The sequence below is a fragment of the Ursus maritimus genome, unplaced genomic scaffold (genome assembly GCF_017311325.1).
Source record: "Ursus maritimus isolate PB19 unplaced genomic scaffold, ASM1731132v1 scaffold_8, whole genome shotgun sequence".
In the NCBI taxonomy this organism is placed as follows: domain Eukaryota; kingdom Metazoa; phylum Chordata; class Mammalia; order Carnivora; family Ursidae; genus Ursus; species Ursus maritimus.
Genome location: NW_024426996.1, coordinates 29,026,972 through 29,048,705, shown reverse-complemented (window position 1 = coordinate 29,048,705; position 21,734 = coordinate 29,026,972). Strand labels below are relative to the sequence as shown.

At 36.0% G+C, this 21,734-nt stretch overlaps 1 protein-coding gene across 4 annotated transcripts in view; it reads left to right on the top strand.

The window, feature by feature from the left end:
• Positions 1-2,491: 2,491 nt before the first annotated feature.
• YTHDC1 (YTH domain containing 1) overlaps positions 2,492-21,734 on the top strand; it is a 35,481-nt gene continuing 16,238 nt past the window's right edge. For 2 of the 4 annotated variants that reach the window (XM_008708705.2, XM_040625175.1), the window contains exons 1-9: positions 2,492-2,876; positions 12,576-12,677; positions 13,039-13,367; positions 13,487-13,916; positions 18,572-18,661; positions 19,129-19,182; positions 19,735-19,829; positions 21,314-21,422; positions 21,505-21,622. In XM_008708705.2, coding sequence (XP_008706927.2) covers positions 2,849-2,876; positions 12,576-12,677; positions 13,039-13,367; positions 13,487-13,916; positions 18,572-18,661; positions 19,129-19,182; positions 19,735-19,829; positions 21,314-21,422; positions 21,505-21,622 — 1,355 coding nt within the window. In that variant the 5' untranslated portion in view covers positions 2,492-2,848. The remainder of the gene's footprint in view (positions 2,877-12,575; positions 12,678-13,038; positions 13,368-13,486; positions 13,917-18,571; positions 18,662-19,128; positions 19,183-19,734; positions 19,830-21,313; positions 21,423-21,504; positions 21,623-21,734) is intronic. The other 2 variants (XM_040625177.1, XM_040625176.1) reach the window with 1 other exon arrangement.

Here is a 21,734-nt window from a genome sequence, read left to right as displayed (position 1 = left end):
GGGAGAAAGATTCCAACTACCCTCCCCCCACAGTCCCCAGAATCCAGACAAATTTCAATCAGTAATATTTGCCAGGGTAAGGCAACTGAGAGGGGTGATGGAGGCCATGTCTCATCGAAAAATGTTAATCAAAGCATTACACTTCAACAAAAACACACAAACACAGTGTTGGTTCAAGATCAGCAGGCGCCAATTTGCAACCTGTATTATATAACCTAGCCTTGGCCTGATTTAATGTTGAATATTGTGGAAAATATGTTTCAGAGACTCCAGATTTTATTGTCGTCCTCTGAGGAGTGCTGATCACTTTGAACTTGTGTATGCTTGGTTTTACATTTCATAGGCATGAATCTTTAGAGAGGCCAAGGTGTTTTCCCTTCCTGTCCTACAGTGGGCTCAACCTCAAAATTCTGTCTCGTCTCAAGTATTGTACTGCTTTTGTTTCAGGCTAGGTCCTGATTATGCCCTTACTCCTAAGATATGGCCTGTTCTTCAAACACTATCTCAGTCATTTGTGCTCTCGTTATCTGGGCTCCAGATCATTGGCACTCTCCTTACATCCTTGACCATATCACGGCCTCTTTCTCCTTCAGAGCCTTTGTATGTGCTATTCTCTGTCTGGAAGACTCTTACCTCCAACTTTTACTAGGTATCAGTCTCAACTTCACCTCCTTAACAAGGCCTTCACTAGTTTTTCCACATAAAAAGCTCCCCTCCCCAATCCTGCCTCACCATAACAGCCTCTTACTTGTTTCTTTCATAGAATTCATCATGATTTTTAATTTGTTTACTTATGCCTTATCTCCCTAACTAAAATATAGAGTTGAACTCCTTGAAGAAACTAGATTCTATACTAAATGAATTTAACCCCAGAGCCTGTAATATATTTGGACTGAATAGGAATTTAATAAATATTAGCTGACTGAATTAATAAATGAGTAGAACATTATATAATGCTTTTCTTGATTCAGTCTTTTCTTACCTAACCATTGAATATCAACCTGAATCGAACCAGGGCGGCTCTACCACCTAGGACCTTTTTTTTTTTTCCTGAAAAACATCCTTCAACACACCGTCTTTGCCCTTTCTCCCTTTCACCTAGACTAATAATAGTCTTTCAGTTTTCAAGTAGGCTTAATTTTCCCTTCACCAGAAAGCTTTCTTTGACTCTATTCTGTACCCCACCCCCCAGTCTGAGTGATGTGCCCCTGAAAGTTCCAATTATATTCTAAGTTTATTTGAGGCACTATTATCAATTGGGTGGGGGCTGGGGGTAAATTGCCTGGGCTTGAGCCATGTTACTACTACTCATGACCTTGGGCACTTTAATTTTGTATTACTTCACTTTCCCTTTATGTAAAATAAATCTAGTAATATAATCTAATTGGTTTTTTGAAGATGAAATCAGATTGTATAGGTCAAATACTCAGAACAGTACCTGGCACACAGTAAAAACACGCAATTATCAGCTATTACTATTACACACGAATTTTCTGTTAATTTGTTCCTTCCATATATTATACTGGAAAATTCCTTAAAGGCAGAAATACTGCTGTTTACTCTTCATTCCTAAGCATCTGATACATAGCTGGGTTTTGTATTACCTGTTTTTCCTTCCTCTTTCTCCTGCAGGCCCTCCTTAAACTCTTTCCGCTGATTTTAGCTAGGTCTCAATTTGTTACAATGGCCAGCACACTCTAGACTATTTGTCTTTCTTTGAACATGCTGTTTTTTATATAACAATGTTACCTTTTCTTCCCTTCAAAATTTCCTTCCTTTTTAAACTCGGTTACCGAACAGTGAAGCAAAACGACATTTTCATTCCTTTGGACAATGAACTTTCTGAAAGTTTCCTTGCAGATTTTACCATATTGTGTAGTTAGTCACTTTTACATTTTTGGTCACTTCTGTAGTTGCAGTTTCTCAATACTCTGTTAATCAACTGTGTACCCCAGCGCCTCGATAAATGTTTAAACCAAATTTGCTGTTACATAAATTACAAAGCTATACTAAAATACAATTGAACTTCCCCAATTAACAACAAAACTAGTACGCTTTTGTGACAAGTGAGCGGGCTGCATCCTGCGCTGCCTTTGGCTAAGCCTAGGGCACCAACTAAGAAAGGGTATCTGGCAACCAGTACAAAGTGGCGGCTGCAAAGGGACCGGCCCAGACTTATCCTAAATCTCCGGTTTCCAGAATCGGATTAGGAGTTCCACGGAACAACCGGAAGCATTTTTTTCGCTGAGGAAGGTCCGTCAGTAGGCTTTTCTGGCGAGAAAATAAGCTGTAACTTCCACGACCCAATCACTGAAAACGAGACTCACGCGGGGTACATCCGGGATGTGGGAGACGGAGCGACGTGCTGACGTTATCACGTTTCCCTTGACCGCCCCGCTTCCCCGCCCCGCTTCCCCGCCTCTCTCCGCACTGTGACGCTCCCAGGGAGGAACGGAGCGTAAACAGCGCAGGGCATTTCGGGAGCTGGATTGTTTCGCGCAGGAAGCGGGCTCCATTTTAGCGCCGCCCGCCGTTGCCATCTGTTTCCCTTCCCTCCCCTTACCCCCTCCCGTCCCCAAACCCCAACGGGAAGGCTGGGCCTAGGGCGCCAGAGGTTGCAGTGAAAGGAGGAAAGGAGAAAAGGGAGAAAGGGAAGAAGCGGGAAGAAAGAGCGTGAGTCGAGAAGGGTGAGCGGTAGAGGCCGAGGTGCGAAGCGCGCAGCCCAGCGGCCGGACTGACGGACGTGCCCGTGCTACGGCTGCCGCGGCTGCGGCGCCCGCGCGAGTCGCGTCGAAGCGGCGGCGGCGGCAGCAGCAGCAGCAGCAGCAGCGGAAACAGGAGGGGAGCAATGGCGGCCGACAGCCGGGAGGAGAAAGGTTAGTGCGGAGAAAGGTGACGGGTGGAGGCGACACTTTGGAGTGGGTCGGTGGAGCCGTGGTCGTTGTTGCTGGGTGGGGGTTGGGGAGGTTAGCTCGTCCCGCGCGGAGCCGATCCTTCCCATCCGAGACACTGGACTCACTGGAAGAAACTAGGCCTGCCCTTGCGTCCTCGATCTCCGTTTGACCTAGCACTTCATCTCGCCTAGGGTTGGTTGGTTGGTTGGTTGGTTGGTGTGTGTGTGTGTGTGTGTGTGTGTGTGTGTGTGTTTAATCCTATTCCCCTCTTCACTTTACGTTTAGCAGTCCTGGGCGCGGCTGAGAAGGCCCGTTCTGAGTGGCAGGCCCTTAGGTTTATTTCCTGGAAGGATTATGCGGATGTAATGCGTATTTTCAGAACGACTCCTTATTTTAGGCAAAATTTCGAAAACCATTAATGCCACCATCAAAACGATGGCAGTCTAGTAAGTGACCATATTTAAGAAGTTGTATCGGTGGATTAGTAATTTCGAGAAATATCTACAAGTAATTTATGGCTTTTCCTGTTAAATAGGCAAAGTGGCAAGAATTGCCCGTTTAGTTCCTCGAATACTTATTTTGGAAAACGTGTTTGAAAAGATACTTACATGATTTAGGATTGGCAAAAAAAATCCTGGCCACCATTCTGTTAGAAACACATTGTGCTAGTACCCAAAGGGTACAACCGGCAACAAACGGGTGTAATTTATAGAGAGCTGGAGGAATAACATTACAGCGAAATGCAGGAAGGAGTGATGTTGGCAGAATAGAAGGAATGTCATGTCTCTTGAAATGCCGCCCTCCCAGGCCCTACAGATACTAAAGAATATCCTGGATCAGTACCCGTCTGGAGAGTAGTCTAGATTAGATCCTGTCTTTAGGGTTTTCTCTCACTTCAAGATTACCATGATAGTTTCGGAAAGGTTATAGTTGATAAAAATATGGCACAGCTGCTGCTCTGTATCTCACAGATCTGTTCTTCTGTGTGGCTAATTAACTTGGAGGTGGGGATTTGTTAAATGGATTCTAGGGTCAAGTTGCATTAGGCCTATGATCTCTTTAATTTTTCTCTTTAAGAGAAAAAAGAGCCTTCATGCTTCAGTAAACTGCTCTAGGATAGGGACAAGCTTGGGAAGTGGTGTGTGTGGGAATATGTTTAAGATATTGCTGCTGTGTTAAAGCAATTCAACCATTAGGTTGTAGTTTGATTTACCTTCCTTAAATCTTAAAAACAAAACAAAACTCTCCCATTTTGAGAAGTGCTAAAGGGATGTAAACTTCAGGTTACATGGTGTTAGTGACAAAAAGAAACTGCTTTTAATTTGTAGTAAAGTCAGTTATTAAAATAGATGATTTTAATCAATAAAAATTAAGTCAACATTTGATTGTATCAGAGTGTAAGCTGTGAGATGTGTGTATGGGAGTGAGTGGTGGGTGAAGTAAACCAAATTACAAAATGAGTAAAAGTCAAGTACTTTCCAAGAATTCATTGTTGAAATGAACATAGTTGTTAAGTCAGTAATAGACACAGTAATGTACATTGTGGAAGAAAAGTAGTTTATGTTTTAAAAATTGTTTTAGAAATGGATGTAGTGATGAAAGTGCAGTCCAAATACATAAACCTTGTAACTATTCTTAGGGACTTCTAATGCCACCTATTAGCAATACTTAGGATAAGTTGTCCAACTTTTGAAAGATCTCACATTTGTATAGTTTTAAAAAATTAACTTAATTTCCGTAGTTGAGTTTTTTAAAACCTCTGATATAAGTGTTTATTTTTACAGTTTAGATCAAAGATTGTGTCTAGCTTATGGGGAAAGCTAGCAAATACAAACCTAGTGGAATTGCTTGTGGTGTAATGAGAAGATTTGTAGAATAATGCATTTTGCAAATAAGGAAACTGAGGTCCAGGGTGTCTCACTTACTTGATCGTTGTCACTCATCTAGAATAATAGCCAGAATTAGAATACCTAATTCCTTCTTCCTTTTCATACTTCAACAAGGAAAAGTGGGAAGTGGAGTACTTATTAGTTATATGAAACATTATGAACCTATGTAAATTGCCAACTCCCTCTGATTCCTGTGATTATATGTCCAAAAAGTGGATTTAAAAGATACTGGAATGTTGGTGGTGTTAACTAATGTTAGTTTTTCTATATGAGGAATACATATCTTTTCTATTTTAAACACTTTGTATTCATTTTATATTTTAAGCTCTTATGAAGTTCTCTCCGAAAAAGTGTGAAAGTTTAATATATCCAAAATGAGGGTAATGAATTACCGCTTTCATAAGTACCATGTTTTCTACATTACCAGACTGAAAGCTCCATCAGGGCCAGGAGTGTGTGTCTCTTGTTCACCAGCTTCTTGGTGAACAGTTAATCATGACTCAGTGCCTTGAATAAAAGACTTCCAAGGTTGGACTTCATTGGTAACTAACTATGAGACATTTGCTTTTGCTGTTCAAAGCTAAAAGTTTTCTCAGTTTAAATTGTATGTGTACACACACATATAGGCAAGTACATATAAATATGTACACGCAGTTACATATACATACATGTATTATATGTACATAGTATAGCCCTCACTATAGTAAGTCCTTAGAAAAATGTTAACTTTCTTGGTCCATTTTAATGAGGGCTTTAGAAAGCATAGAGTATATATTTGATAATCCAGTCGATTTGTTTTACCCATAATAGAAATAGGATAAAGAATTAAATGTTCTCCTTAGACTTCAAATTGTATGCTTATTGGAGAGCCTCAAATTTGTGTGGGATGGGAAATGCAAGTCTCTACACTTCATTTAGGGGAATGACACTTTTGAATGACAAAACAGTAACTGAGACTGGTCTAATGTAAAATGTAACAGAAGGGGAGGTTCCAGAATTCTTGGTTCTTGTCAAAATCCATTAAAACTATATTAAATGAATTAAAATAAAAGATATAATGTACTTTGGTGTTCTGTTTTGTAAAACAACGTGTAGTATATTTACCTGCCCGGTTTTCTTTGTTTAAATATTCTAGGTCTTAGTTTGTTGCTGGACCTTCAAGTAAATACTTTGTATCTCTTGACCCAGAAGCTTTGGGGTCCTAAACAATGGAGTGTGTCTCAGATAAAGGTTAATTTTCTATACTGATATCCTGGGAGTTAAGGTTTGTGGCCTTCCTGGGCCAGGAATTTCAAGATTAAAGCATAATTCTGGTACAGTGCAAAGAGCACTAAAATTGGATTCATAGTTGTGAGATTTTAGTGAAGTCACTTCAATTCTGTGGGCTTCATTCTGTAATTCTTGTTATATACCTAACCTGATGGTTCAAGTACTTTGAAAGCTAGTTAGATTTCCAGTTTCCCATGATTATCTAAAACAAAAAAAAAATCCTCCAGTAGAACAATAAAAAACAAGTCTTGTTACTCCTAACATCTTGACAGTTTTTGAACAGGCTCTAAAGACAGTAATTCTTGTTTTTGCCTCCTGTACCCCGGATCTGTTCCTTTATTTCAAAACTCAGTTTGCTAATAGTTTGTGATGATAAATAAGATTGTGCTAGCTTACATCAGTGATGATAATGAAGTCCACGTACATTGTGGATCGTGAACAAAAAATATTTCACAGATTGCACTTCCACAGAGGAGTCAAGCTAGCAACAACCTGCATTTTTGTTTTGTTTTTGAGGCAGTGTTTAAGAAGCTAGTCAGTTCCAAATGAAAATCTGAGTTTGGGAGTCCTCTTGAAACTTTGGAAGATTGGACAACATGGTGCTTGAATTTTGTTAAGGCAGTTAATTCCCTAGAGTTGTGTAGGATTGTCCTCCTTACCATTTCTACTCTTGCACAAAGTACCATGCATACTAAACTTATTTGCAGTTATTTAATATTGTTATTCAGGAGTTACAGCTTACATGCATACTAGGGTCAGGCAGATAAAGTACTTGTTTAATAGTTAATGGTAGGTATTAAGTTAAAAAAAAGTAAAAGAGCAAGCATGGTCTGTGTGCAGGCAGTATTTGTAAATACACGTTTATCAGGCATAAACCCAGATTGTCTCTTGCAAAACCGTGACATGTATTACCTTCTGTGTACCAGGACTGCTCCCACTGGTTGCTTTCAGGTGAGAATTTGGTTCCTTAATGACCTAATAGTCCTTTTAAAAAATGCAAGGTGTGCATTTTTGTATTGAATCCATGGAGTTTTCACAACAGTGCCCGAGAGCTAGATTCATACTATAAATTGTTAGAGTATAACTTTTGGATTAATTTGAATTTTAGCTGTAAGTAGAAATACTGTTTAATGAATAATTTTGTGTTTCGTTTGAGCTAATTCATTGTGACAAAATTCATTTTGTTGTGGCATCTTAAACAGTTTGAGTTTTTAAAATAATTTTCAAAAAATACAGTATTTTTTATTTTATTTTATTTATTTGAGAGAGAGCGTGAGAGAAAGATCACGAGCAGGGGGCAGAGGGAGAGGGAGAAGCAGAAGCAGACTCCCCGCTGAGCAGGGAGCCTGATATAGGACTTGATCTCAGGACCCTGGGATGATGACCTGAGCCAACCGCAGACACTTAACCAACCGACTGAGCCACCCAGGCACCCCAGTACTATATTCTTTATATAGACTTATCAAAAAACTACGTGAAGTGCTTTATCTCATAGAAGTAGTATGCTAGAGTTATTTTTGTAGTACATGAGTTGTATGTTCATAGAATTCTTCTTAATCTGTAATTTGCTAACCTTTGTTTTACTGTTAATATTCTTAGGTCGGGGTGCTGCTGTCAAGCTACTATGAAAGAATTGAATATATAAAATATACAGAATAATAATAAATGAATAATATACAGTGTTTATTTTTAGGACAAAGAGTGATTTAAAGCTCTATTAAAAATTAAGTTTATTTAAGAAAATAAAAATTAAAGTTATTAAGGTACTTTAAAGAAGGTCACTCTAGAGAACTAGTGGGTGTTATTTTATTTCTTAGAATTATTTTTTTTCCCAAAAGGGGTATGCCAGTGATGATTAGTCTTCAGCAGCAGTAGCGTCTGAGAATATTAATATCTACTTTCTTTATAATTCATTCTGGGTTGAAAAAATGAATTGAAATATGTACAAAGTACACTTTTTCTAGCCAATGAAAGAAGTGGTCAGAGAAAGCAGCATAAGTTAGGTTTATAACCCAGTCTGTAAACTCTCACATTTTAAAACCATATTTTAGTTTTTAAAAATACACCTTAACATTTGTAATTAAAACCCTTAAGTTTATGGGACACCTGGGTGACTCAGTCGGTTAAGTGTCTGCCTTCGGCTCAGGTCATGATCCCAGAGTTCTGGGATCGAGCCCCTTTCAGGCTCCCTGCTCGCTGGGGAGTCTACTTCTCCCTCTGCCCCTCACCCCACTTGTGCGCTCGCTCTCTTGCTCTCGTCTCGCTCTTGCTCTCTCAAATAAATAAAATCTTTAAAAAAATAAAATTCTTAAATTTAAACAAAACTAAATAGATGGTAATAGCTTTGAAAACACTACTAAGTATTTGACACTTCTTCCATCAATTAGGTAGAGTCTACATCTCCTCTGTTTGAACCTGAGTAGACTTTTGTGATTGCCTCTGAATAAAATACTGAACTGAGCTGCTGCCTGGCCTTTTCTTTTTTGGGATGTACATATTTTAGAGCCCTAAGCCACCATGTAAAAAGTCTGCCTACCCTGAAGCTGCCACGGTAGAGAGTGACCACAGAAAGAAATGCCCTGGAAGTCTCAGCTGTTTTGAATCTTCCCAGTGTAGGTGCCAGCCAGATATGTGAATGAACAACCTTCAGGTGATTCTAGCCCTACCCACCATCTGACTGGAGCCACATGAGAGACCTTATTTGAGCCCCAGAACCATAAACAATAATAATAAATCATGATACTGTTTTAGCCACTAAGTTTTGAGATGGCATGTTTTATAGCAATAGATAATTAGAACATGTATGTATTTATTCTGAAAAAAAAAAAAAAAGGATTTTTGTGTTCTGGATAAGATTTTGTATATCATGAACCCTAGTCATTAACACAAGGTTTGTGGCAGACAGGGTTTATTAGAATTTGATAGTGATAGGGAAAGGCTTATAGGTTAAAAACTCATCAGGAGATTCAGATAACTGCACTCCTGTTCCTTTCCCCAAACACTGATCTTTTTATTCTAAATGCCACTTAACCAGAAGTGAAGAAACTGGATCGCAGACTGGGACCTTCCTGAATATAACCTAGCTCTTAAACGATAACCTGGATTTTCTTCCAAATCCAGATCTTCTGTATATTACAGTAAATATATAAGGGGTTTCAGTAATGGAGAAAAGTAATTTAAAATGTCATTTATTTTAGGGGTTGACAAACTTTTTTTAAAGGTTCAGATAGTAAATAATATTTTAGGCTTTGTGGGCCACATAGGGTTTTGTCTTATGTTGTTCTTTGCTCCCGCTCTTCTCCCTTTTTAAACACAGCCTTTAAGATGCAGAAGCCATTCTTATCTTGCTGGTCAAATAAACCACAGGCTGAATTTGTTCTGTAGGTCTTTGTTTGCCACTATTGTGATAAAACCATAGTTAAGTTATTGACGTCATGAAATATAATATGGATAAAAATGTGTAGAACATCAAGTGAGGGTGTACTGTTTGATCTTAAATTTCAAGATGCTATAATGTCAGTCATACAGAGCTGTCGGGTGCATTAATTTGAAATTAATCTAGTGTACCTGACTTTTTAATAATATTTTATATTTTTGTTGTTTCCTTATACTTTGTTTAAATGTTTTTCTAATGTTCCCCATCTAATTAACTCTAGATTTAGAAAACCTGAACTGTAGGCTTGTACTCATCTGTTTCTAGACACATGAATTTGGTCACCTTGTACTTTTGAGCTTCTGTTTATCTGTGAAGTAATGGAAGATAAAACATACTTTAGGTATTTCATATATATATATATATGGTGTATGTGAAAGTGGCAAAATGTTAAAAAAAAGTTAGCATTGGTTAATATTTATTGTTTTAAAAATTTATAGCTGCTTATTAAAACTGCAACCAGTCTCTGCGTTTGGCTAATACAATTATTTGTTAAGGCTTTTCTAAACAGTACCCCCTCCCTTTTTAAATAGGGAAACCATGATTTAAACAAGCATGAAATTTAGATTGATTTAAATTAACCCTCACAAATCCTTTATTCTGTGTTAGATTTAACACATATAAAGTGTATAATTTCATGTAAATATTCAAGCTTTTGGGTTGATATTTCTAATATAGAGCTAGTGATTTCATGAAAAGATTTGTGTAGCACTATGTTTACTTAATTGCCTATTTCGTTGTGGTAGGTTTTTTTGTTTTTGTTGTTTGGGTTTTTTTTGTTTATTTATTTATTTTTATTCAGAACTGTAGTTGATTCTGTGAAGATCTGTTGGTTCCACTTTTTACTGACTAGAGAGCTATAAGTAAAAAGAAAAACAATCCATATAGTATATATATTCATTTTAGAAAAACAGTAAAATAACACTGTTAACCACCTAAAGAAATCAATTGTTATGTCATTCCAGCATATGTAATTTTTGGTGTCCTTTTTTTTTTTTTTTAAGATTTATTTATTTATTTGAGACAGAGATAGGGTGCATGCATGCGTTGTGTGAGAGAAGCAGAGGGAGAGAATCTTAAGCACACTCACAGCTCAGAGCCCAGCACAGGGCACAGTCCTGTGATCCATGAGATCGTGACCTGAGCTGAAACCAAGTGGGACTCTCAAAGGACTGAGCCACTCAGATGCTCCTAGATGTTCTTAAGCAGAAACTGTCTAATGTGTTCTTAAATAGCAACTGTGTCTGACCCCAAATCCTAAGATGTTACTTTTTCTGTATCCTATGTAATCTTTTTTATACCTGCATTAAGTATTTTAGTTCTCTTCAGTTACTGATTTCTGTCCCCATTTGGAGATATTTTAGTCTCATTTATCCTGTTTATAGACCTCAGGTCAGGTTAATTAATAACCCTTGCTATAATTTTGAATGGGCTTTGCTTTTTGGCTGGAACCATAAATAAAATTGTCCTGTCTCCTCAAAGTTCGTGACTTTGTATTTCCCTTTACCACACTTTAAATTTGGAAAGATATTTTTGGTATGAGAATACTTAGTGTTCAAAGCATTTATCATTAGCTTTGTGTATTATTTTTTAAAAATCTTTTTTTTTTTAATTTTTAAAAAATATTTTATTTATTTATTTGAGAGAGAGTTAGCAAGAGACCATGATCAGGGGCAAAGGGAGAGGGGAGAAGCAGACTCCCTGCTGAGCAGGGAGCCTGACAGGGGGCTCTGTCCCAGGACCCTGGGATCATGACCTGAGCCAAAGGCAGATGCTTAACTGACTGAGACACCCAGACACCCAGACACCCATATAAGAAAAAATCAGTTTAAAGTAGTGAATAATTGCATGTATTTCTAGGACTTATTTTGTCCTTTTGGATATAAGCGGGGGTAGGGATGCAGCGAGAAAACTGTTACAGGTTTTTGCAATCATTCAGTATGTCAATTACAGCCAACAGTTCTCTTGTCTGAATGAGTTAACATGTTTCATAGTTTATACCAGCGGCCTGAAATATTTTTGATTGTGTAGTACAGAAGTACTTTTTTTTTTTCTACTTTTAATGTTACTTTGATATTTTTTGGACAGAATAGCTATAAGAATAGTACAATTTTTTTCTTTTTCTTTTCTTTCTTTTTTTTTTTTGCCTTTCAACCACATTCCACAAATGTTAACATTTTACCACATTGTTGTTCTTGAATTCATTCTTCCTAAATTTCTCTGTGGACATAATGCATATGCAGACACACTTTTTTTCCTGAATCGTTTGTCAGTTGCAGACATGATACGTCTTTGTCCCTAAATACTTAAGTATGTCTTTCTTAAGAATTAGGACTTTTACTTAATGATAGTACTATCAAAATTCAGGAAATTAACAGCGATATTTACTATAACCTACAGACCTTATTATAATTTCACTAGCTTCCCAGTTATGTGCCTTTTTCAGTTATGTCTTTTTATTCTCCTTTAATCTGGAGTAATTTCTTACTGCTTGTAGTTCATGACCCTTCATTTTGGTTTATTTGATGTTTTCTCACATATAGGTTCAGAGTTTGTGTTTTGCATAGGAATATCACAGAATTGTTATGCCTCATGCCAAGTGGTCTTTGATATTGATTTGACTCACTATGGTTAAGTTGGAATCATGTTTCTCCCCTGTAAAATTATTTTTTCTTGGTAGTAGGTATCACGCGGAGTACACAGTCCTTCGTGTGTGTGTGTGTTTATGTTACACATACGCATTTCTGTAATTTTTTGTGCACATTTTAAAGCAGTTAGAAAAATTAGAAATTAGAAGATGAGATACAGATATAGAAATTCTTACCTTTTTTTTTTTTTTTTTTTTGGTACTCCAGTATATCCTTTCATACCCTATGGGGTGGGTATATACTACTCCTGGTTTTGTAGACCAGAAGTCTGTAACATGGCTTTCACTTTGTATGGTTTTACAGAATTAATCTCGTGTCTTGATCCTGAAATAAAAGGTCTTTGAGGGTTATCTTCCTATATTTATGTAGACCCAATGTAGTAGTCAAAGATAAGTGCTTAGTGATAATGATTTTTCCCTGTTTTTAATTTTCTTGCTTTCAGATGGAGAACTTAATGTTCTAGATGATATTTTGACTGAAGTACCAGAACAGGATGATGAACTGTATAATCCAGAGAGTGAACAAGATAAAAACGAGAAAAAGGGTATGTAATGTTTTTAAACTTTTATTAAAATAAGTGTAAATAGAGATTTAATTTATTAAGAAAGCGGCTTTGTTTTTGTTCTTATTCTTTGAGTCTGTTAACACCAAAAGTACAATCATAACAAACTGCGGTACCCAATTCTATATGAAAAAAGTGATCTGTTTTTTTTTCAGATGTGTGAAATGTCTCATACATGAATTTATTCTGGTATTTGCAAGCTATGTTTATGATTAACATTTCAGAAGACATTTTAAAGAAATGAGCCTTTTTTTCCTCTTTGATACGTATTATCTGTTAATCTTTGGTGAAACAAATGGAATGTCTAAAAAACATTTATATTTCTTTAAATTGTATTTTTAAGGATCAAAAAGAAAAAGTGACCGAATGGAATCTACTGACATTAAGCGCCAGAAGCCTTCTGTTCATTCAAGACAGTTGATTTCTAAGCCACTGAGTTCATCTGTTAGCAATAACAAAAGAATAGTTAGTACTAAAGGAAAGTCAGTTGCAGAGTATAAAAATGAGGAATATCAAAGATCTGAAAGAACCAAGCGTCTGGAAGCTGATCGGAAGATTCGTTTGTCAAGCAGTGCTTCTAGAGAACCTTATAAGAGTCAACCTGAAAAAACTTGTCTCCGGAAAAGGGATCCTGAAAGGAGGACCAAATCCCCTACACCAGATGGTTCTGAGGTAGTAAATGTTATTGCAGATGTAAAACAAAGCAGTTCTTTTTGAGGCTTTAGAACTATTTATTCACTCTGACCTTGTCTGTTATATGACTGCTGATTCCCTTTTTCTTTAAACATCAGAGAATTGGGCTTGAAGTGGATAGACGTGCAAGCAGATCCAGCCAATCTTCTAAGGAAGAAGTGAACTCTGAAGAATATGGCTCTGACCATGAGACTGGCAGCAGTGGTTCTTCCGATGAGCAAGGCAACAATACTGAGAATGAGGAGGAAGGGGTGGAGGATGTGGAGGAAGATGAAGAGGTAGAAGAAGATGCAGAGGAAGATGAAGAAGTGGATGAAGATGGAGAAGAAGAGGAGGAGGAAGAGGAAGAGGAGGAGGAGGAGGAGGAGGAAGAAGAGGAGGAAGAAGAGGAATATGAACAGGATGAGAGAGACCAGAAGGAAGAGGGAAATGATTATGATACTCGAAGTGAAGCTAGCGACTCTGATTCTGAATCCGTTTCTTTCACAGATGGATCTGTCAGATCTGGTTCAGGCACAGATGGATCAGGTACTACTGTTTGTATTTATATAAGTTTGTCTTTAAAAAAAAAAAAAGGCCTGATTTTATTTCTGAACATGCTTAAATTGAATTATAAAATATTTTTAGATGTGGGATGTTAATAAGATTGTCTTGGGATTTTTTTTCATAATTATATTCTTTTGAGTAATATAAATACATTTGAATGAGATTTATGTATCTTAGGAAGTGTGTTTCCCAGGTTCAGATTGATTGTATTCTAAATGAATACGAGTCTGATCATTTCTCTATATGGCAATGTATTTCAGGTTTTAATGTTATAAATTCTTAGATTTTCATACTAGTCAACAGCTTATTTAAATACCGATGTCTGATGTACTTAAAGTATATTGGTATAGAACCTGTCTACTAGGTATTACCGTATTTCTATTTTAAATGCCTGTAGACTGTAGATTTCTATCATATGGTAAGAGAAATCTTGACTTTTTCTCTTGGGAGTGCACACTGTTTTTCCAGTTCTGTACTTTTGGGTTGACTGACTTGGGCAGGATCTGGGTGTAAAAAGGCTGGGTGTAAAAAGTACAAGAGGTAGAAAATAAGAGTTTAAGATTCTTGTGGGGAGATAAGTTATAAAAGCTGTCTTGGGTTATTCCTTCAATACTACATGTCCTACCACTTTATCCCTATCTGATCTACGAGATGTAAATATAGGAATGGTAGGTAGTTCCAGTCACTAGGCTAAGGAGGGGGGAACCCTCTTTTGAGGGAAATTCAGAGTGTACAACAAGGAGAGATCAGGGTACTTAAAAGATCCATTGCCATTTTATGATGGTTATGCATACTGTCATGGCTGTCTTATGTCTGGATGCAGCCAGATCTGCTATGTATTCTTAACAACTAAACTTTGGAATAGTAAGAAAAATTCTATTGTTTTGTTATATAGGATCATTACAACTTTATTATTATAAAATTTTATTTTTATAGTACATTGTTAGTAAATCATATTCTCAAAATTGTATAAGTGACAGAGCAAATGGCCAGCTATTTTCTATTTTTTGGAGATTGGTAACTGAAGTGCTTTCAACCTTTTGCACACTGGAGTTCTAGGTTTGGGAGTTTAGAGAGGCTTTTAAAGGGGGTTAAAGAGAAACTGAGTAGATGAGTAAGTTGAGTTTGATATAAAACTTTGTGGAATCTTTTTTTTTTTAAGATTTTATTTGAGAGAGAATAATCAAGAGAGAGCACAAGCAGGGGGTGGGGGCAGAGGGAGAGGGGAGAAGCAGACTCCCCCTGAGCAGGGGGGCTCAAAACCAGGACCCTGGGATCATGACGTGATCTGAAGGCAGAGACTTAACCAACTGAGCTAGCCTGGCGTCCCAAACTTTGTGGAATCTTTAATTGTACTTTCCCATCATACTTTTTGCAAACTGATGGGATTATATATCTTTTATAATTTATAGTAATGGATAGAGAATAAAAAGTGCATTGACAATATGAATGAATGTTCACTTACTGGATGAATGTGTGAAACATCCATGGGATAGGGGATAGTTTATTATAGGAATCTTCTTTTTGCTATCTATGTTAGAAACAATATTTCTTATTTGTCTTATTTAAGTCAAACAAGGGGGACTAATTTAAATGGATAGGACTTAAAATAATCTGCATTTTTAACAAGCTCCTAAATGATGCTGATACTGTAGCAAGGTACTTGATAATACTTCATATTTTTGTGGATAAGACGTTTCAGATTAAATGGCAGCCAGTAGTTTCATGAACCTGGATATCAGAACTGTTTATTGAAGAATTTATTGTTTTAAAAGAGATATCTGGAATTCTTATTTGCTTATTAAAGGAAACTGGATTTTCCTTGGAAGATCCCTTATGTGGAACATGTTTTAGAGACTGTGTTTAGTGTGCAAGAAGTTATTATTTTTAATCATGGAGTAGTTTTTCATAAAAATGTGTGAAAGAAAAATGGTGCATTTGGAACTCCTTAATAGATGTCTCTCTCTCTCTCTATATTTTTTTAAGATTTGTTTATTTTGAGAGCGCAAGCACGTGCAGGGGTGGGGGGGGTAGAGGGAGAATCTACCGCAGACTCCCTGCTTGAGTGTGGAGCCTGATGCAGGGCTAGATCTCATGACCGTGAGATCATGACCTGAGCCGAAATCAAGAGTTGGATGCTTAACCCACTGAGTCACCCAGTCGCCCCAGGAGATGTCAGTTTTTAAACACAAGGGATCATGGTTTAGTTTCTGTGTTATGAATTTTCTTGCTTCTAGTTTATTTTACCTTATTTTTTTTCTCAGAATTTTTAGTAACTTATTTATAAAAATGGCACACTTTGGTGGTCACTAAAAGTTTATGTGTTAGATGACTCTCATTGTTCTTTTGACCTGAGAATAATAGTTGGGAGAGGAGATCATAAACTTAAGAGCAGTGGGAGTTATTTATTAAAAAAACATGAAAAATCCTTGGAGATTTCTAGTGGTATTTATTTTAAAAGTTGAGGAAGTTTTCTCTTAAAAAAAAAGTTGGGCAGGATCTTAACTTGGCTTCTTTTTTTTTCTGTATCATGTTAGCGAGAGATCCTTTTAGTACTTTAAACTATAAAATACTGTTTTTAATTATCAACAAAAGGTGTATTATTAGTGATCAATTCATAATGCTTTGATTCCTCCATGTTGAAAGAGAAAAGATGATAAACATGCTAGAATTTTTAAATAAAAAATTTAACAGGGTTTTACTTTTAATCTTTGTAAATGTCATATTCATTGATTGAATTGGGTTTCTGCTCAGTGCTAGGCACTAATATAGGAATGTGTAGTCAGGGAACAAAACACATGTATGAGAAAGAGATTTAGGACTTGACACAACCTCCTGTTTCTCATCTCTTTGGGTGAGGTTTTTCAGTCATTTTATACTAAAAGGCTTCAATCTATTCACTTGAAGTCTTTTATAGTTCACCCTGAGGAAAAGGGTTCTTAAAGCTTTTGAAAGTTCAGAGGTACCTGGTGGCTCAGTTGGTCATGCGTCTACCTTCGGCTCAAGTAATGATCTGGGGTCCTGGGATTGAGCCCCCTGTTGGGCTCCTTGCTTAGCAGGGAGTCTGTTTCTTTCTCTCCCTCTGTGATCTCTCTCCCTCTTGCTCTCTTAAGTAAATAAATAAAATCTTAAAAAAACTTCGAAAGTTCAGGTATTATTCAAAGCAAATGAGCCTGGGAATAAATACGTAGCTGGTTATTTGAGATATCATGGTTGCTAGCTTTAAATGGGCTTGGCTTTGTAATTGTGCCGATATATGCTTCCCTGCTCTTCTCTTTCAATTCTGTGTTAGGAAGATCAGCATCACTTACAAGCTGCTTGTTATGTCTATTTGGAGAGACAGCAGTATATAATAAAGGGAAAGATGCTTAAACTAAAAGAAAGGGAACGTAGAATGTCCTTGGAATTTTCCATCTTCAAACTAGTTAGACCTGGACTCCCCATTTAGGAATAATAATAAAATATCTTTTCTGTTTGCTTAATAAGAAGAGAGCTCAGGGCTTGTACTTTCACGACTTGCATTTGAAACTAGGTTCTGCCATCCAGGAACTGTGGGACCCTGGCCAAGTTGCCTAAACCACTCCTCTTTTCTATAAATGAGATTAATGTGTCTAAGTATTTCATGAGCTTGTTAGGATTAGGGAGATAATTTAGCTAAATCTTTTTAAATTGGTAGCTGTTTATAGTCCTATAATAGAAAATTGTATGCAGGATCATTTTTTCAGCTTTTCTGCTATATTGATAAAAATAAATGTGTGCATTTTCTTTTCATATTTATTCCTTCTTCTAGTTGAAAAGTAAAAGAATTTACAATGGTATAATTAAAATACCAATAAACAGAGACAGGAGAGCCTAATTCCATTTTAGGTGTTTGTTTGTATGCTTACAAAGTTCCAAATTAAGCTTGAAATTATTCTTAAATAACCGGTAATGCAAACCTCTTCTGTCCACCAAAGATTTTTTTAGTAGAAATACATAAGCTATTGGTAACATTTTAGGAATAAATTTTAAATTGAATTTGAAAAGAACAATAGTAATCCAAGAGGGAAATGGTCATGAAAAATGAAATTGAAGACACAAAAGCAAGCAGTGGCAACCAGAAAAGGAATCACTAACTTACTATAGGGTATTATTATTATTTTTTTTACAGTTGAAAAGCTTTGGGTTCTGGGGTTTGTCAAGACATCTAAAAATCAGAGTTGGAACTGTAATGAAGAATGATAGTAATTAAGAATGATAGTATACTTTTTAGAGAGAGGACTTAGAACAGTGGTACCTCATACATAGAAAGAAACAGTATTTTTGACTGAAATAAAAGTTGTGTTTGCTTTGCAGATTTTTCTCCCTCTTGGAAAACTTTATTCAAGACTACCTTTATGTATAGGATAAGTGGTTCTCAGTTATGGCCATGTGTTTTTAATTTGATTGAAGTTGGTGGGAGAAGCAACATGTTTCTGTTTTTTTGAACAGTGTCTTTGAAATGGAACACCTTTTGAGGAAATTGAGGGATCAGGGGAGAGATTAGCAATGACTAGCACTTAGGGATTGTGCAAAAACCGGGCACGTGATATATTCTTGTTCGAGTACCTGTACCTATATTGTAATGTTTTTAAAAATTTTGTTTGAATTCTTTTTAGATGAGAAAAAGAAGGAAAGGAAGAGAGCTAGAGGAATCTCTCCAATTGTTTTTGATAGAAGTGGAAGCTCTGCATCAGAGTCCTATGCAGGTATCCTCATTTTACTTTTATTTGTGATCGTATCTGACTGATTCTGATGTAATTTGCTGTAGAAAGTGTGGAGGCTGTAGTTTAGTGTGAACTTGTTGATGTTCATTAGTATTGATTTTTGGCATGTTCAGTGTAATAATTCTGGAGGAAACTAAGCTTTTTCTTATTATTTTAATCCTGTTCTGTTACTGCTTAAGTGGAATTTCACTTTTTTTTCCTTGGAAGATGATGATTCAGTGACTAGTTTTCTGAGTGGGAAACTGTTCAAATATACATATTTTAAAAAAATCCAAACAACCCAAAAAACAAAACACTCGTACACATTGAGAAGTATTTTTTTTGTGTGTGTGGGTGCGCCAGGAAGAATAATTTGTCTTGAATGAGAACTTTATGTGACAAGACTGTAGAAATTTTGTCTTATCTCTATTAAAGCTCAATCTGAACAAATGTACTTTGGCTAAATACAGGTTCAGAAAAGAAGCATGAGAAATTATCATCTTCCGTTCGTGCTGTCCGAAAAGGTATCATTTAAATTTGAAATTGTTTTCATTGCATGCTGCATAAAGTCATTATTTTGCCTTATTAGTTCTCCATTAATGGTTGGTTTTAATGTAGTAATGTTCTGATATATTAAAGAAAAAAATGAATAATGTAGTCTTAAAAGGGACAGCTCCACATTTACTTCTTTACTGCATATCTTTTAGAACAATAGCAAACATCTCAGGATATTTTATAGTTTTGGACACAGTGGATGGTATATATATTTTTAATAGCATAATGATCTATTTAAGTGAATAATCTGGTAAAAGAAATTATGAAATAATCTGGTAAACTATTTTCATATTTAAATATGAATCTGATATATCGGAACATCACTAGATTAGGTTTAACTTCTTGCAGAATGCTGGTGCTTTTTCTTAGCTTTGCTCTATTACGTGTTGTGGCTTAGCTTTCCAGGTCGAATGGGTGATGAATTTTAAAAGTTTAGCTGGGTTGTGGAGGGCTAATTTCAGTACAGCTTACACCTCTGTGATAATGGCCTCTGGCTAATCAGTTTGGATTTTTTTTTTCAGATCAAACCAGTAAACTCAAATATGTCCTACAGGATGCAAGATTTTTTCTCATAAAGAGTAACAACCATGAGAATGTGTCTCTTGCCAAAGCTAAGGTATTAGCATCAGTTCTGTTGAAACTATCCCAATTGTGAAAATTTTAAATGGAAAGGTGGACTTGAGTATCTTGATTTTCATTAAAGCTTTAAAGATCCATAGCACAGTTGCCATTTTAGGGTCTGCTTTGTGGCTGGTTAGGCAACCTAATAGTAATTTGAGTTTGAATCTTTTAAAGATGATTTTAGAAGTCAAAATATTTGATATTGAAGAATATGTATTTTTATACTTTGTACCGTAAAAGAGTGTTTCTTTTGATTTTTGTGTTTCTATATATTCAGTTGCTAACTTACTGTACTAACACTTCTTTAAATGTTTCTGTAATTAACCTTTTTTTTGTTTTATATTCATGCTGGTTTTACACCTTGAGATCTTGAGAAGAAATCATTCTTTTACAGAGAGTTTCTTTTATTTTTAGAAGTAACATCACTTGACTTTAGAAGAAAAGGGAAAGAGTTAGCATAAAGGCCCACCCAAGGCTTTACAAAAATGTTATGTCCAGTTGCTGTAGGATGTTGTAAGATACTAATTTTCTGTTTATGTTTTTGCTACAAAAATACATCTGTTAACACCATTATAAAATTTTTCTTTTCTTGGTTTAAAATGAGTCATTACAGCTTCTACTGATTTTTAGAGTTAATTTTTCTAACCATATTTTTGTCAATGTTAATAGTTTAATGTTTCTCACATTAATGATTACCCATCAAACTTTATAAATGGAGGCTATATACCAAATAGCTGTGTAGTGGAAGTTTATTCTGTTCCTCCACTAGAGTGAATTTAGGGAGAAGCAATTAAGCACTTATTAATGAGTGAGATCTAGTTTGTATGAGCAGATTGAACTGAATTAGAGCTTCTGCCTTACTTTACCATGCTATTTCTTCTAATCTTTTCAGGAATAAGTAATAGATTAAAATGCTTTAGAAATTAGTAGCTTTGTTCTGGCTCTGTGTACAACACAGGGCTCTTTAGTCAAACTATTAATGCATACAAATTTGAACTTACATAGAGAAAATGAGAAATGCTAGGAATTGGACAAATTCTTCGATGATGGGTTAACTAATAATTATTTAATTATTTTGGTTAGGCAGGTTTTTGAGGAGAAAAATGTAAATATTGTGATTCACCTTTAAACAACATGTTTTTACCACAGTAAATGGTTGTGATATTAAAATAATTGTAGGTGATTGTTTCTGTTATGTAGAATTCTAGCTTATAAGATTTGACACCCTCCCCACCCCAGGGTGTTTTCTAGTTGCTTTAATGATTTTGTTAAGGTTGGGAATTTTCTCCATATTTTTCCTGAGTTTTTAATAAATCAGTACGTTATTTTGTCAGTTGTTAAATAAGACCTTTCTTCCCTATAGCTTACTTTGAATTTAAAGTACAACAGTATCAGTAGCCTTGGTCTTTTGCAAATACAATTGCAGAGATGAAAGATTTGCATTAATCTCTGTCTGTGATCTTCATGTTATTTCTGTAGGGTGTTTGGTCCACGCTGCCTGTAAATGAGAAGAAATTAAATGCTGCATTCAGATCTGCAAGGAGTGTTATATTAATATTTTCTGTCAGAGAGAGTGGAAAATTTCAAGGTAAGAGTAAAAATAATTTGGATATATAAAAACATCATTTATATTAGCATCTATATTTTATATTGTGATTTCATTCCCTTAGGATTTGCAAGACTTTCTTCAGAATCACATCATGGAGGATCTCCTATACATTGGGTGCTGCCAGCAGGAATGAATGCTAAAATGTTGGGAGGAGTTTTTAAAATTGACTGGATTTGCAGGTAAATTATACATTAGTGGAGATAATGAAATTTGTCTTTGTTTTGAATAGACTACCTACCAGTTGGGAGTAATGTTAAAATTCTTTTAATTATTATTCTCTCTTTTTTTTTT